The sequence below is a fragment of the Atractosteus spatula genome, chromosome 7 (assembly GCF_055471065.1).
Source record: "Atractosteus spatula isolate fAtrSpa1 chromosome 7, fAtrSpa1.hap1, whole genome shotgun sequence".
Lineage (NCBI taxonomy): Eukaryota > Metazoa > Chordata > Actinopteri > Semionotiformes > Lepisosteidae > Atractosteus > Atractosteus spatula.
Genome location: NC_142712.1, coordinates 45,763,170 through 45,780,699, shown reverse-complemented (window position 1 = coordinate 45,780,699; position 17,530 = coordinate 45,763,170). Strand labels below are relative to the sequence as shown.

General features: G+C 40.5%; 1 protein-coding gene across 3 annotated transcripts in view; it reads left to right on the top strand.

Moving 5' to 3' along the window:
* The first annotated feature begins 10,184 nt into the window (after positions 1–10,184).
* The window catches only part of sh3gl3a (SH3-domain GRB2-like 3a), a 43,461-nt gene continuing 36,115 nt past the window's right edge, over positions 10,185–17,530 (top strand). For 2 of the 3 annotated variants that reach the window (XM_088920925.1, XM_088920924.1), the window contains exon 1: positions 10,192–10,454. In XM_088920925.1, coding sequence (XP_088777051.1) covers positions 10,410–10,454 — 45 coding nt within the window. In that variant the 5' untranslated portion in view covers positions 10,192–10,409. Of the gene's footprint in view, positions 10,455–17,530 lie in introns of all 3 variants that reach the window. The other variant, XM_088920926.1, reaches the window with a different exon arrangement.

Sequence of the window (17,530 nt, the reverse complement as noted above, 5' to 3'; positions counted from 1 at the left end):
GCACTGGGGAGACAACTCAACCTTCTTCAAATCCGGTCCTCATGTTTCCCTGAGCAGAGCCTGCCAATTAGTGCCAATCAGGACAGTCTTGCGATGTGCTGTCTCCCAGCCAGTGAAAGGGTCTGGGACCACCTGAACCCATTACACATCTGGCCTTTCTTCGCAGCTGTCAGATCATAACCTGCCTTTTTTAAAAAATAGCCCTGTATCTCTGTACACACAGCGAAGGTTCTGTTTATGATTTATTCATTTCCAATGGTAGAAGCGTGCAGAAGGCTTTGAGACAGCCACGTGAAAACCCAGAGTTTAGATTCGAATATCCATCAAAATTATGCCCGATACGCATTCTAAATAATGCATGCCTGTTTTTGTCATGTAAAAAAGGGCAGGTTTTAAGTTGTCGACGCCCGACAGTAATGGCACCTGACAAGTGCTGCCCCCCGAAGTCTGCACAGTGGCTCTGAGAGAGCTGTGCAACTTGGCGTGATTGACAAGGACATAAAAAAATGTAATCCCATTTATGTTTTTGAGTTGTCAACCACAGCAAGGAGCCTCGAAAATTAAAGGTGAAACCCAGACTTTGAATGCAATAGAAAAGGACTTTAACAAGACAAGCTGTGATTAAAATATCCAGGAAACTCACTTAAGGCATCAAGGTGAGGGATGCATCAATCAAACCTTCAATTATTTATAAGAGGAGAGTCCAACAGTTAGTTTCAAGGCCAAATACGTTAGAATACCAGGTGGTTAAACAATTGTTAAGGTACCTTCCGCATGATCTGATGAGATATGCTACTGCCAAAACAACTTCCCTGTGCCTTCTGCCTCTGCAAACTGGCTCAGTGCTTTATTCAGATTACCACCTGTGGCAGAGCTGTAAACCTGTGGGGTTTATTTAAGTGCTGTGGCTGTATCCTTGATTGTGTTTTTGATCTCGAGAACGTTTATTCACCAGTGATGCTATACAAGCTACAATTCTACTGCAGTATAATCTAACCAATTAGGCCACCAATAAGGATATGAGTTTTCCTCCCTTTTTAAGTGCAACAGGAACAGATAAGTAGTTAGAAACCTGTCCTTTTTTAACCTCCTGCCAGACGGCAATGTGAGTGGTTTGAAATGTTTTACAGGACTGACCTGGTAGGATGTGAATTGTGAGTATTGCCGTGAAGGGGTAAACGGAAGCTAAACAGAACCAGTTGGAAGAACACCTTGGTAAGGGGCTTGATGAAAAAAACAACCAATCTGTCACCTCAGAGGAGGATGCAGAGCAAGAAAGCACATGAGATAAAGAAATGAGAAGAGAGAGAGAGAAAAGCTCAGGAGTGGTCCAGAATCGACATAATCTGCAGGAACCTCAGACGGCACCTCGTTTCTGCTGAGGGTGAAGAACTTGTGCCGAGCATTGGTAATCAACCTTCTTATCACGCCATGCTAATCCAAGGCTTGTGCTTCAATTTCTGCTGAGAGATTTAGTAGGTAGGCTTGGACATGTAGACTCTTCTCATCAGATAGTGCTTTTCTGACACAAGCTAACACTAAGGTTTAAAAAGCCACAGAGCATGGTACCGTCTGAGGTTCCTGCAGATTACGCAGATATCAAAGCTGTCACCAAGCAGGCTCTTAGAGTTTCCCTTTTAACTCCAGATGGGACCAATTTGCACAAACTATTTTGATCCAGAGACTTGGACCCAGGCCTTGGGAAGAATTATTTAAGGTTTTTTCAAATGAAACTCTGCTGAGGAAAGTCAGGCATCAATTAACTAAGGCCAAGCTGCCCAAGAACACAGCTCTTCAATGGTCTGTGCAAGAAGCGAAAGATTACTAGAGAGACGCAGCCGTTGCTCTGTTCCCAGTGGTCGTGTCGGCAGTGCACATTCCCTGCTGATGAAAGAAAACACTCTTCACACCCCTTCCACTCGGAGGGGTGCAGTCACATGGAGATACTGACAGGGATGAGTCCCGCTCTGACATTCGGCCAAATATGACCCCCCCCTGTGAACACAAGCAGGGAAAAAGTATTTTAACTTCATCTACCCCAAAGTAAACATACTTTCCAGGGCTTAATGAGATGTCCTACACAGACAAGCTGCAGGAACTGAGCGTTTATAGTGCTGAACAGAGAAGGTTATGATACAAGTAGTCAGAATCATCAAGGACATTGACAACCCAGTGGACTTCTTCATTATAATCAGGGAAACACTGACCTGAGGACACAAATGGATATAACATTGAAGTGCATTCAAAACTGAAAACAGAAGGACTTTATTTACCCAAAGAGTTGTGGGTATATGGAACAAGCTACCCAGCCATACTTGTGTAGCCAAAACCTTGACTGTTTTCAAGGAACAGCTGAATGAGATCCTTGGATCATTTACTGTACCTTCTAACAACCAAACAGACTAAATGGGCTGAATGGTCTCCTCTCTTTTGTTTTTATGTCCTCAACATACTGTAGGAAGGCCATAAGGCTGACATACAGTATCTTTATTGCTGGCTGTCCCGATGCAGAAATGGAAGCTGGAAACTTATTTTTAAGTGGACCAGTCAATCCTTTTCATTTTACAATTCATTTTCCAAATCAGCAATATTCAAAATCTGTTTCTATGTCTTTTAAAGCATATTGTGATTCTTACCTGTTTACAAACATACTGTACAAAACATACAAAAAGCATTCATCTCATCACTATATTCTTTATATACTCTAATGTATTTCATTTCAATAAACACACATGATGAATTAAAGGAGACACAACAGTGTGCAAAGTATCCAGCTTTTTAAAATTGACACAGCATTGCATTCCTTTGATTTATGATGGTGCTATTTGCAGCTGTTTTTTTCTCTAAACAAAGTATGCAGATTCAAGTCTGAAAATGAAACTGAGTGACATAACCACACTCAGAAAACACTGAATGTATGAGAAAAATTTTTAGTTGGATGGAAAATAATAAGACTAAATAAGTAAAATCCCAGGGGCTACACTGAGTTAAGTGGTTCTTGCCTTTTTTAAAACATTAATCACACTTTGGAGCTGACAATTTTTTCTGTTTCTCTCTAAGTCAGTATTACAATAAAATCTTTCATACTAACTCTATCCCAAGTGTTGAGGCTCAAGCACAGAATAAACCTGTTTCTTTGTACCAATTAATAACAAATACATTTTCAGGTAGTATCCTGCCTATTTACTGTAAGTGCTATTGATTTTTCCTCATAATAATAAGAACACAGTATTTAAGACACCATGTGTGCCAGAGCTTTTGCTAAAGAAAGAAGACGGTGTCTCATATTATGTTTTTGAAAAGTGAAATAAAACATAAAAAAACGGAATAATATTAAAAGATTGTACGAGACTGAAGCCAGTAAAACAACGATATGTCCTTGAATAAGCCACTCCCGAGGATCCAACTCTTTTCAAGCTATCCACACATTTCTTGATATGACCAGTCTGAATGTACTGATCAGTCTCAGATATGAGACAGGATATGTCAGTGGGAACCACTTGTATGAGGAAATTTGTCTGGTACTTGCAGATGATGAGCTCATTGTTATGATTCTTTTCCCCACTTACTTCTTCAAACAGTCATCAGCATGCAGAAGTGTAAATGCACACCAGGGTGTAAAAATATTCTGTATCTCAATAACCTCTGATATTCTGAGGGCAACATTATATGTACAGTAAAAATAATAATTTATTTTTTAGTGTACTCTAAATGAATGTGGTGCATTTACACCAAAATAACCATATTACACATGTGTGAACGTGATAATACAATGAAAAGCCCATTGTCAGAGAACCCATCATATTCAGCAGGGCTCAAGAGCTTCAAGGACAGAGCAGGGCTATATAGTGTTATACTGTCTCCGTCCTTGAAGCACAAAAAGTGAAGTTTAAGGCACAAATTGAATGTGAATGAAATCCTGCCTATCCTACCTAAAATGTGTCTGCAGTTCTAAACTATTTTTCTCTGTTGAAGTCAAAATATTACATTCAAAATGTACATTCCCATTTTGAATTAATGTACGACATACAGTACTTATGTATTAATCAAATATTAGTTGCAAGCTGATCTGAAGTCTGATCAAATTATTTATGACATGAATGTGATGTATTTCGTACTTGTTTAAGAAAAGACTCAAAGCTGCTTATGGAGCATTATTTTACACTTGTATATCAATTACAAAATGTGTATTTTACCAAAGAAGCACATTAAAACAAGACATTTAAGAGCTACTGTAGTATCACTAGATAACACTTTTCCTCAGGGCAACACATACTTGGGTAGAGAGAGTACTTTAAACCTTCCACCTGGGATTTGAACCCACAACCATCCAATAATAAGCCCAGAGCCCCCATCACTACTCTACACAGCCTGTGCAAGACTATTTACGAGCGCTCAGAAATAAGCACCTGTCACGCAACAACTGAAGTGTTAAGTGCAGAAATTGTAGGCCGGAGGAGGAAATTTCCTCGGGGCGGGAGCTTAGCAACTCACTGAATTCCAAGGCCTTGTAGCTCATGCGGAGCTTTCCACAGCCCTGCTGCGGCTGAAGGGCATGATGGCAACAATTATTTACTGGCTGTCTGCTTCACTCTCCAAATGCAACCTGGCTGTGGAACACCAGCCATGGGGGCCCAGCCCCCCGAATTGCTAAAGGGGTGCAACGCAAATACAAAAATGAAGCATCGAGCTTGTTCTTTCTGTGCGGTTCATCACGTCTGCAAATAAAAAGCTGCGCATATCAAGGGGTGTCTGCTTGCATATTCCTTTTGGTTGGTCGAGGACGTTGCCCATTGAAGGTACAGTAGCATAGATGCCAGAGAGCTTTTGTCTTGTTTTACGCTAATGTCTGGTGAAGGTGCAGGCCCACATGGAAAGTTGAGAACTCACTCTAAATTGACCAGACTTGAGGGTTTATGGCTCTTGGTCATTCTCTGCCCATCTCCCAATTCCTGATTACATTTTGTGTTACATTCATAGAATGTGAATGCCTAGCAGTTTCACAAATAATGTCGAAGCGCCTTTTTATGCAAGAGATATATTTATGCATCACGAAACAATTCATACTGTTGAGAAAATCTGAAACTGCACCTTCCAGCAGTTTGGGCAAGGGATACAAATCAACCAAAATGTTTATACATACACCAGTATACGATGTGTTTGTAATATCTGATTATACTTTCATGCGATTAATGTAAAACCCTTCCAAATTCTACCTACTGTAAAACGATTCAAAACTTAAAGAGATAAAAAAACCTCCCGTAAAAAGTTGCATTTATTTGCAACATTACTACGAAACAAAATAATATAAAACGGTTAAACGTAATACTGAATCATAACAAACTCCTTTTAACAGCTTTCATTAAAGCACTACTTGGCAAGTTAAAAGCTTCATTAGGAATTATGCGGACTCGTTTCAGCTGCGCATGAAAATACAGTATTTATGTCAGTAGTACTTGACTCTATCAATCAGTCTGGCAATAACTTTCCTTCAATCACCAGCTTCCTACAACATAACTCTTCATGTCACTTTTTTAACTTCTGTCTTTACAGTAACTTGTTTAAAAATACGATTTCACTGTCATTAGTCTGACTCGTTCTAGATTCCTGATATCAATACGTAATTGTGCTGCCATCTTCAGGACACATCGCGGACAGCACGCAGCTTGTTGTACCGTATATTCACTAATACAGACAACTTCAAACTTTCCCACCAGTCGGATCCCTTTTATCAAGATATCCCTATAATGACCATAAATTAATATGAAAACATAATATAATATGAAACAATAATATGAAAACAAAGCTACCATCAAAGTCTACATTAAAAGACTGAAGCAGCACAAACATTGCCAGAGCAATCTCACTAAAATTGTTGCCTAGGATTTGGGGCGAAAGGTTTTTGTTTCTAGGGATCCCCTGGAAAATCCCTGAATGCGCCCATCAATGCCAATTTTTTAAAACCTGTTCTGTATTAATTAAAACCTGTATTAATAAATGATAATTGATGTGCTATAATTATTAAAAAACAAATACTAACCTACATAAAACTGACTTACTGGACCTTTTCCGACTGCAGCTGCAGAGAACTCTTTGTATGTGACAGTACTGTATGTAAATGTTACAGCCCAAGTGTGACATTCTGTACACCACCTGAAGATTTACAATACTCATACTCTGGAACTGCAACTTTTCAGAAACCTGCAGTATAATCACACAGGATTATACATTGCTGAGACCTGACCTGATAAGAGAATTACTAATGGAATGATCAGTATATAATAATGGTGACAAGACTACGCCAAATAGAATACCAATGGAGTTAGAAATGGACGATCTTGCTAAACTCATTTGTTAGGATTTTTTTAACAAGCAACAGCAGTATTGGGCAGAGAGTATGTGATATAGTATTTTACAGAAGGATTTTGATCAGGCTCCTCCTAAAATATCAAATCTCAGATTTTAGGCAGTAGGCATTCAATGTCATGCATTTTACTTGATTAAAAATTGGTTAATGGACAGGAAACAGAAGGATCTGTTGATGAGTAAATGTTCAAACTGAGGTGATGTACGTTCTGGAGCACCTCAGCAATCTGTATGAGGATCACTGCTCCTTCTCTTTTAATGACTTAGAATCTGCTTTTGTTCACAAACTAGTCATATTTACAAAACTATGCTAAATCAGGAAGATTAGCAAACACAATAGATGATTCAAAATAAATTAAATGAGAAACCAGTTGGCAGATTACGTTTAATGTAGACAAGTACAGACTTACATGCAGGTAGCGAAAACATAAATACACATATAAGAAGATAAAAAACAAAGGTACTGAGAAGGGTATTTATGTCAAAACCTCATGTTCACCTCCTAGATACTGTGGAGAAGCTCTAATGTTAGGATATTTAATTTGAAGGATAGAATTTTAATTAAGGGATTAAAATTGTACAATGGACTAAGGACATATTTAGAATATTGTGTATACTTTTAGCACAATAGGCAAAAAAAATATCGCTTGTCTGGAATCAGTGCATAAGCAGATACATTGCAGGCTATAAAGGAATGGCCTACATGGACAGACTAAAGGAAATGGACCCAATTCAAATTCCAGAAAGACTTTTATAACATCAGCCCTGAGACATTCTTCACAACAGTGAAACACGATCTGCAGGACACTAGAAAAAACTATGGGGAAGTGCATTTAAAAGTGAAAACATGGAGGGTTGTGGGAGGGTAGAATAAGCTGCCCAGCCATACTGTATAAGCTGATACCCAGGCTTCTTTCAAGAAAAGACTGAATTAGTTCCTCAGATCCATTAGCTACTTATAGACCAAATGAGTTAAACGGGCCTCCTTTAACTGCTCTTATGTTCCTAAGCCATTCTGTTGTTTTTTAAGCCTGTTGAAGATATTACACAAAACCAGGAATGCCTGGAAATGAAAATCAGAAACATCCAACAGCTGTTGACTTAGAGCTGCTACATTTTTTTTTAAGTAACACTCAGCAGGAATTACTGGAATATTTAATACCACAGGATTTTACGGGCACTAGGGCAACATACAGGCTAATATTTTGGAATTTGATACCTGCTTCTAAGTGTACCTTAAAGAAAACAGTAACTTGATTTTCATGAAACTAAATGTAAATGTATGATGTATTTTATATGTTTTCTGAAAGTTTCATTGGCCTCTGCTATACACGGCCATGGCTGCTGTCCTCTGTACAGCTAAAGCATGTCCCATTACCAGAGTAAAAATATAATTGATATTTGTATGTACATATTTGCCCCGCAATGACCTGGGACTCCTCCAGGCCCTAGTCCTTGTGCATCATATTTCCGGGACTGGCTTGAGGTTGCCGTGACTCGCAACAGGAATAACGACACGAATTTTCGATAACAGCAAATTAATGAAATGTCTGAAGTGTGCTAACGAGCAGTGAATTTATCACACATTTCAAGGGCACTTACACTCCTACTAGTCAGCAAAAGTGTAGCATTGTCAGCTGTCTGATTAAACAGCTGCAGAGAATAAAGGAGGCACACACACACACAGTGTAATAATACCACAGGGCATCATTCTTCCCCACGTCTTCCAGATGAAGGTGTGTCCTCAGCAAAGCCAGGACACTAAAGCTGCCCCACAAATCAAGTATGAAGAAGATGTCTGGGAGTGTGCAACAGTGATCATCTCGCCATCTAATTGTTTTCTAAAACCTTACCTTCCAGAACAAAAGCTGTTGTTTTCACTTAATTTCAAATGGCTTTCAATATAGCAGGATCCTGGCGCTCTTCAAACTTTAAAAGGGAGTCAGGGTTGCTCTGTTCATCAGCTCAGCCACAAGGCCACAGGAGCTCCATTTCAAGTCAGCGTGCCAGCGGAAAACCAGGGCACAGGCGAGAGGCAAGCCAATCCGCCTCCTCTCAGCAGGACGTTTCGACGGTAACATGCAGACCTGCTCGGCATGCTGGGAGACCGGGGCCAGCACGCCAGGACTTTAAAGAGATGCTTCTAGCGGCAGGGGGCTGACATGCCGGTGAATCTTTTATAAATGTAATAACATGGGTTACCCTGTCAATCAGAGATCGCAGAGAGGTGTTGTTCAGAAGTGTTCCAGATCATCCTGTTGCTCTTATTAGCCAGCAATTGCAGAAAGCACCATGGAGCGTTCAGTTTATCAGGCACATCAGCGTCAAAGCCTTTCTTGAAACACAAGTGGATTGGGGATTTAATTAGCTCACTGTTGTCAGCAACTGGTGTGTTGTTGTCTAGTGGCCTTGGGGTGAAGATGAGAGGATGAGTGGGGTAATGGGAGAACTGAATTCCTGAGCCGTTCTCGTTGTATGAGGTGATCTCCCCGTAGTGAAGTTTTAAAAGTCTATTACCAAGTTAAAGCAAAGCTCCCCCAAAGTTTCAGGAGTTTGTGTCTGGGTGTAGATTCAATTCGTATTGTAGACAATGCTGTTTTCCTCTCTGTACACTGAAGTTTGAGAGCACTTCAGTCAGTTCTGTGTTTTCTTAATTGTCCTCTACGGAAATTATTTAAATACTCGTTCTGTAGCGTCGAATAAAGACTCGGAAATGGCGATCTGAACTGGGTCACGGGTTTGAAAAATAGGCCACAAAATACTTCGCTCTTTTGACCGCCAGGGGGCACAAACGGGCTAAGAATAGCATACCACCTGTATCGATAATTACAGTATCCAGAATTTCAGAATCGAATTTCAGGCCTTTTGTGTGTGACGATCTTGCATTAAAAACCTTAATATAAACTTCACGGTAACCTTGATAACGATTTTAGCTGCATCGTAGACATGTAGCAAAGTCAATTCTGAGTTTGTTGTCCTTAACTAAATTACAAACATCAAAACCCAGTTCTTAAACAGTAACAGTACCGTAATGAAAGATCTGTATGTAGGATAAAAACTGTCCACGCTTTCAGTCGTTACAGGTGGTAATTGCGTCATCAGCGCGCTGAAAGAGGGGTTAACAGCATTTGTCTTGGTCAGATTTACCGGAAATATTTTATTTTAAAAAAAGACAATACAGTCGCCGTACATTCCTACAAACCCAGTTTGTGTAAAACTTAAAAAATAAGTTCAAACTTTAATTTTTATAATGCAAAGGATAAAACCCGGTGCCAATTGACTACGCTGTTCTGTTACATAACTCCTTTGGAGTACAGGTATGTTAAATTGCGGACAGTTCGCATTTATCATCTTTGTGCAGAGAGGAATCTTTATTTTTGTATACAAGTTGCACCGCTACGTGCCAACAGCAGCGCACGTTCACACATCTCCTGAACACACCCAGTATAAAAATAATAACCCCGAAGAGCAGAATTATAATCTGGGAGGCGATTTGGCAGATCCACAGTTAAAGGCGCACTCTCTCTTTCACGAATTCACGAGTAGAATTGAAAGAGCCTCCCGCAGCGCATACCATTTTAGTGTTTTTTTCCCCCCTTTTCGGTGGTAACGGTCAGACAGAGGAATGTGCTTCGCTGTAGTGAAACAACTCCATCCCAGGTCTCTCTCCTGCCCTCTCGGGTCTGTCGGTGCTGCCGGACTCCTTCGCTGAGTGGGCGTCTTGACTGCTGAAGCCCTCGCGGGCCTTCATTAGCATATCGAGGACGCCTCCGCCAATCACCGCAGAGACCCGGGGACGTCTCCCCTCCCTCCCGCGCGGACAGTGACAGCAGCTGTAGCCAGTGGCTGCTAGGAGACAGCCAGCCTGCGAGAGTGCGGCTCCGAAAGCAGCTGCCCTCCTTTCCTTCTGATTTCCCTCTGTACCCCCCCCCCCCCTTCTCCCTTGCAAGTGCACCGCACTCCACTCCACTGTGACAAGGAACTGAGTGAGGGTTTTTCTCTTTTTCTGATCTCTTTTTTTTTTAAAACAAAAAATCAAAAGGATGTCGGTGGCCGGGCTGAAGAAGCAATTCCACAAAGCAAGTCAGGTAAGGAGACACCCCTGTGTCAGATACAGTTGTGTCAATTCCAGCGTGTTGTTTCGTTTTGTGTTGTTATGGAGCGGAGAAAACAAGATATCGGGCACTGGGTAACAAAAAGCACAGTTGGACGGAGGAATGCAGCGTGGTGCTCCAGTTTAAAGCCGCACGAAGCGGAGGCCAGCCTGGCTTTGCTGATTTGAAGTTGGATTATGTAACGGTACGCGTTAGATCAAAAGGCTGCGCCTAAGTTGCTTTCTTACTTGCAAGCGTTTGTTTTGAGGAAGTGGTTAAGTAAACGATTGTATTTTCTGACTACACAACGGCAAAACAGGCGCTCGTATTACGGTACCGGAATCATAAAGTTACGTTTTAAGATGCTGTACAAAGTAAATATTTGAAGGCCTTGAAACAGAGATATTAAAACTGGTCATCTCACTTCAGAGTTCCTGCAATCTACCGTATAATCGCTTTTCAGGTTATTCTAATCACCGTGCTGGGCTTTGATTAATACATTTTCAGATGTAAGTTATAGTAAGTTATAGTTCATGCGTGAAATTCTATGTCGCACACTTTTGAATACATGCAGCTGAAGGAATTCCCTATCACGCACCTACTTTCTGTAAACACTGCATGCTACAGTCGGTATGTATCTGCACGACTGTATACATCTCTTAATCTGAATGGGTTTGCGTGCTTGCACCCCCTGTGTGATCTACATCTCCTCCTTGCAATTAAGGAGTGAGTGTGAGCCATGTCATCAGCGAGTGGTCCAGACACCAAGCAGAAGCACCAGCTGATGTGTGTTTCCTGTCGGTGTCTTGGTTGATCACCTGTTGTGCGGTGGCAGTGGCTGATCTTCTCGGCTCCGTGTGAGTGCCGAGCGTAGCTGTCGTGACCCTGGTCAAACCTACAGTACCTTACCCTACTTATTCTTATATATGCGCTATACTGGAGCATCTTCCGGGAGAGCGCGTTACGCAGTGGGAATCCGCTTCCTCCCCCCCCCCCCCCGTATATTGTATGTTTTTTAATCCACCTTGCACACAGCGGTCGGATATTTTCTCATTTTCTTACTCGCTTCGCCCTTTCCAGGATCTCGTGTTGCACTGTTTCGCCCTGTTGCGGATTTTGGTGTTAATCTCTGAGGCCTGACGCTGCTCGTTTGCCTTATATTTTTTTTCCTGCTTCTCTAGGATGGATACAAACACAACTGCGTCAGTGAGCCACACCGAAATAGATGTTTAATTCCAGCTCTTGGACAAGCTCCTAAATGGGCTGTCTTAAGCTGTTTCGTGATGCCATCACCCACGAAGGAAAAACACACTCTTAAAAATATGATACCCAGCCCCCCACAAGCAGGTTACAGTAAAACACGAGACAAAGCTATCGTGCTGTTTGTTAAAACCTTTTAAGTGAAAGGCCTGCCGAAGCTCTCCTCTTGATACAATGTACAGTATTTAGACCCTCCTAGTTTACGCGAGTGTACCCGGAAAAGGACATGGGTTATATAGGGCATTTAAAAATGCTATTGAACAGGAGTTAAAGCCTTGATGTGTCTTTAGTTCTGTATCACTGGGAAGTTTGATGTATTGTATAATGTAAAAAAGACCTGAATATGTAATACAAAGGGTGGTTCTACAATTTAGATTTCAGGAGGACGATGGGAAGATCTTTGTGTTCAGCTCATCCTGAATGCTGTAGAGGTGAACTCGCAATGCTTAGTTGTCTTTGGAAGTTATTGGCATGACTCAGTTGTTAGCTGGAACCTTTGCTTCCTGTCTGCGTGTGTTTCATTCTGAAGGTACACTGAAGTGGAGTGCTGTGATCGTGTGTGTGCCACAATGAAGCTTTCCTTCATTGAAAAGCCCCTGTGATTGCAGCCTGCTCTGCTCCTGATAAGGCTGCACTCTGCTTTGGCTTTCCTCTCTGATGCCCTTGTTTACCGCTCAGCCACGGATAGACTCATTTCAGTACTTTGGGACTCTGCGTGATTTCAGTGACATTCGCTTGATTAGCCCTGCAATGCTCTGACATCTGTCGTCCTTTTCTTGTGCTTTGTAAAAATTCTGGGTGTTCAGTTTGCTGGTTGGCCTTTCAGACAAGCGCCCATATTACTTTCAACACTCTTCTGTCAGCTTAAAATCAGATTCATGGTAGTTTAGACATTTCTTGTCTGCTTGGAATACAATATAAATGTCTTTCAGGTGGCACAGTGGCACAGTGGTTAGCACTGTTGCCTCACAGCACTGGGGGCCTGGGTTCACTTTTGGACCTGGGGTGCTATCTGTGTGGAGTTCATATGTTCTTCCCATATTTGTGTGTGTTTCATCCCACAGTCCAAAGACATACTGTAGTAGTAGATGAATTGGCCCCAGTGTAAGTGTATGTTTGTGCATGCCTCTGCCCTGTGATTGACTGGCCTCATGTCCACGGTGTATCCTGTCTTGCGCCTGTTGCTTCCTGGAATAGTATGCAGCTCCCTCAAGACCCCAAATTTGGTGTAGCAGTTACAAAATGGATGGATAAATCTTGACATTCAAAAGAAAGACCAAATGTTTAAGAAGTAATGCACAGGCACCTTTTCAGTTCATCCTCCAGCTAAAAACTCAACTTTTAGGCTGGTTTTAAATGAACATTACAATGCCTGAGCTCTCCAATTTCAGCTCATTTTGTAACTAAGTATAGCCTTAAAGTGCCCATATAACAAGAGACACATTACAAGTGTTTTAATTACTTTGATTACAGTGTCAGCTTAATTTCAATTCTGGCTGGAAAGAGAATTTCTGTGCATCTCCCCTGTGCCTTTGTTCCTCAGAGTTAATGATTAATGAGGGGAAGATCCAGTGACTTGTGTTTTTGTGAAAGGAGGAAGGTGATGGCACACTATCGACTGCTGGGAACTTGAGCAGTCTCTCAGGGTTTGTATCTGCTATAAGATATGGTTTCTGTAATGTGCTTACTGACCTGCAGGACCTCAGAAAGGCCCTACACACCATGATATGGAAGAAACTTCATGAAGAAAACGTATAGACAGAATTCAGCTTGTTCACTGTGTTTCTTTCATATCGAAAGTACAGTAGATAAAAAGAAAATGTGTTTTTTCTGCATTATCTTGCACAGATCATGTGTCCTTGTTGTTGTTAATACTTTTTGTGTGTCACACCTTTTGAAAACAGAACTTTCCCATCTGAAGGAGCTTTCACTGCAGGTTAAAACAAGTCAGTAGAGCTGTGTAATTCTTCTGAGCCAAATCATATTAAATCCAGAGTAATTTCTAATGGATTGTAATGACTCATCCCGTAACAAACTTTGAAACAAATGATCCTTTTCTTTCTATGTGCAGTATTTGGCAACAGAGTTATTAAGATCTGTTTTAGTTTTCTTTCCTTTACTGAAATGTTATGTTAATGGGGGATTTGAGATGCTTGAAATGTATTGAAGAATAGTGGATTCATTGTACTCTACCTCGAAGCAAAAGGCTTTAATATAATGCTCATTCTGTCACAAATCTGCAGAACACTGCTTAGCCTTGCTCTTTTGCGTGACAATCAACCACTCCCCTCCTTCAGTCAGACATGACACATCTTTCAGAAAAGCACAGCTGAAGGAATTGCTCATATTTTGTGAATATTATTTATATATTATTCTTTTTTGTTTGTTCAGAAGTTTCCAGGAGACATGGTGATTTTATTGCGATAACTGTTTCATTGCTTTGGATGTTTTGAAATAAGTAGCCAAGCTTCAAGGAACAATTCTGCATAGTTCTGGAAATAGGCAAATGTTTTTTAGTTTTCTATAAGGTAAGTTTTCTGTTAGAACAGGTTTTGTGAAATGGGAGGGAAGGTTTTTTCTTTTGTATAGTAAAGTTAGAGCATCTCAGAATGAAGCAACAGTGTGGCGTAGTAATTTGGGCTCTGGACTCCTGACAGGTACCTTGTGGGTTCAAAGCTGGGCTTGTACGCTGCTGCTGCACCCCTGAGCAAGGTACATTACCCAGACAGCTCCGGAGTATCCTGTTGTATAAAAGCCTAACAAAAATTTGGGGGTAAAAAAAATGTCTTTTGTAATCTGTATAAGTGGTAACAGAATGTCATACAAATATCAATCCTTGTTCTCAGCACTTCATTCAGTCAGGGTTGTGGGGGAGCCAGAACCTATCCCAGCAAGCAACAGGCGCAAGGCAGGGTACACCCTGGACGGACACCAGTCCATTGCAGGGAACACACAGACACAGACACACAGCCAGTTTTCCCTGAAGATGATTAACCTACCAGTGTGTTTTTGGACTGTGGGAGGAAAGCCATGCGAACATGTGGAGAACATACAACCTTCATGCAGACAGAACCCCAGATCCAGAACTGACTCCAGAGCCCAGCACTGCAAGGCAGTAATGTTATCCACAGGACCATTGTGCCGCCCACAAAATAGCCTGCACTTTTATCTGTTTCTCGAGATTTAATGTCAAACAAATTGGTAGTCGTGTCTTCAAAACTTCTAAGGTGCACAGCCTTTTTTTAACAGTTATTTACTATTGGCCTAAAGCCTCACAGATCTTTTTTGATGGTGGGTAGATCGAAGCTTTCAGGTGTGTAGCATTGAGAAGCTTTGGATTAATGTATCAGCATTTGGTGTGCTGCTAGATTAACTGAAAGAGTTTCTACAATAATAAAATATTGTTAGATCATACCCAAGTGAGTGTAATTATTTTTAAAGAAGACAAAATGTTTGCTTCAGAGCTATGATGTCAGCCTTAATTATGCCTTATAGAAGAACCAAATGCTCCCTTTATTCTCCTGAAAGCTGAGAATTGTCTTTTCTGAGCAGGATGAAGGATGAGGAGGGGCACTTGTGCACTATAGTACAAACAGCACCAATCCACGCATCCCAGCCTGTGAAAGGAGCATTCAAGTCCGATCATTCTGTTATCTCTGATGCCGAATGGACTGACAAGCACTGAGTTTTAGTTTCAGTGAGAAGCAGAAAAAATTACATAATACAAAATTCTTCTGAATTATTGTGGTAATGCAAAAACTGTCACCCTAGATAGGTGCATTCATTTTTTTCACAAAATGTCTTTGATTAGTATCTTTCTTTTCCTTTATGGTTGTTTTTCTCTCAGCATTGTTTTTTTTTGTATTGGCTTTGTTTGATTCTAAATGTGTTTTTATAAAAAAATTAGAGATATTTGCTAAAAATCCTTCACAATAGAAGTGTGTGGGGTAAGTTTTGTGGATGTAGTATTAACAAAACAGTATGTGGAAACATTATTCAGAATTTCACACCACTATCTCTGAAGATTTTTATTTCTCTGTTGGCACAGTATATGGGGAAAACACAATTGTTAAAAAAGGACAGATGAAGGCGGACCATGTGATCACTCTTCAGCGGGAGAGGAGAGTAGTACAGGGGTTGAAGCATGAGTCAGATTTAAGAATTTTAAAGATAAACAGAATAGAGGTTTGTTTTAACCTCTTGTTAACCTCTTGTTTTAACCTCTTTGTTTTGATTGGATATACTGTAGTACCTACCATCTGCCTATTCTGATATTTTGCATCTGAAAAATAAACAGAACAATGCTAAAATGTACCATGCACAATCTGTTGAGTAATGTGCTCTAATTTTTATTTACCTACGGTTCTTCCTACACGGGGTTAAAATGTGTACTTTAGCTCTTAGTCTTCATAAGGTTTGGTTCCTATAGTGAAACTATGAGCTGGTGTGTTTGACATCGTCTTTCTGACCACAGCTTCTGCAATATGATAAACATGGAGCAAATCAACAGCCCACCTGTTTTGTTTTCTACCTTTAACAGTTTAGCATTGTGTTCTAGTGACTGTCATTTCTTTTTGCTGATGGTGTGTGAACTTCCTTGCTTTTGCTGCCATAATATCAATTATTTAGCTTACTTTTCCCAGTTAGTGTGTGCACATGCTTTTTTAAGAGTTCTGAACACATTGCACTCTTTAGACTGAAAATGTAGGTAAAATATTTGGTACTTTATTCCAGATTGATAGTGTTGGATGGTGATCGATAAACTGCTGATTACACTTTCCATTACAAAATTTGGTTTCTCAGTAATTCTTTTCTTTAAATTAACATGACAAAACAAAAACCTAACTCATATCAGAGTCCTAACTGTACTTTTTTAGAATCTTTTCCCTAACTGTACAAGAGGGTGAACTAATTCCTAACCTCTGAAGAATAATAACGTTTTAACAATAATTATTTTATTCCTCTCTCAGCCTCAAAATCTGTCTGTCTTCTCTTCACCAGTCTCCTGTTCTCAAAGAGCCCCCCAGGTCCTCTGTCCCTCCTGGTTAATGACAGCTGTCTCTCAGTTTTGTGAACAGGTGTATTTAATTGAGGCCTCTCAGCTCCACTAAGTGACTACACCTAACTTTTGACCAAGCACTGGAATGGCTTCTTCATACAGAAAGCCTCTCATGGACACCTCAGCTGAACCCTCCTGTTGGGAATGTACAGCAGATTCCCTCACAAATAAATGACGATATATCGAGTCAAAAATCAACAGGATGTAGGCTTGTTTCAATACTCACACAATAATGTCTTCTCACTGTAATAATTTCTCTATGTTGATTCCTTGTGTTATTTTCCTGAAAAGTACAGTTCAGTCTATAGTTTTATTTGGGTTGTGGACAGTTGTACATTAATTAAGTTCTTTAACTCTGAAGTGACCATAGCACTCAGGATAACTGGCATGTCTGCCCGTTTCCCATCAGTGATTGTGAAGACAGCAGGGAAACAGATGAAGCTGATGATGACTCGCTGGACTGACTGGAGGAAATTGTACCTTGTCCTAGAAATAAATCAAATTTCTAACTTTTTCAAAAATATTTACGATATTTCAAATAAGAAGATAAGATTGCAATTGCATAATTCTTGGGTTTATATAATGACAGGCTGAAGCAACTGAATGCCTGTAGTCTTGGATAGAGAAGATTGCAATTGGACATCACCTATTTTATATCTGCTTCATTGTGTTCAGGTGGAGCAGGAGAAACAGGTTCAAGGCAGGATACATTCTGGAAATGACGCCAGTCCATTGCAGTACACGTGCAGAC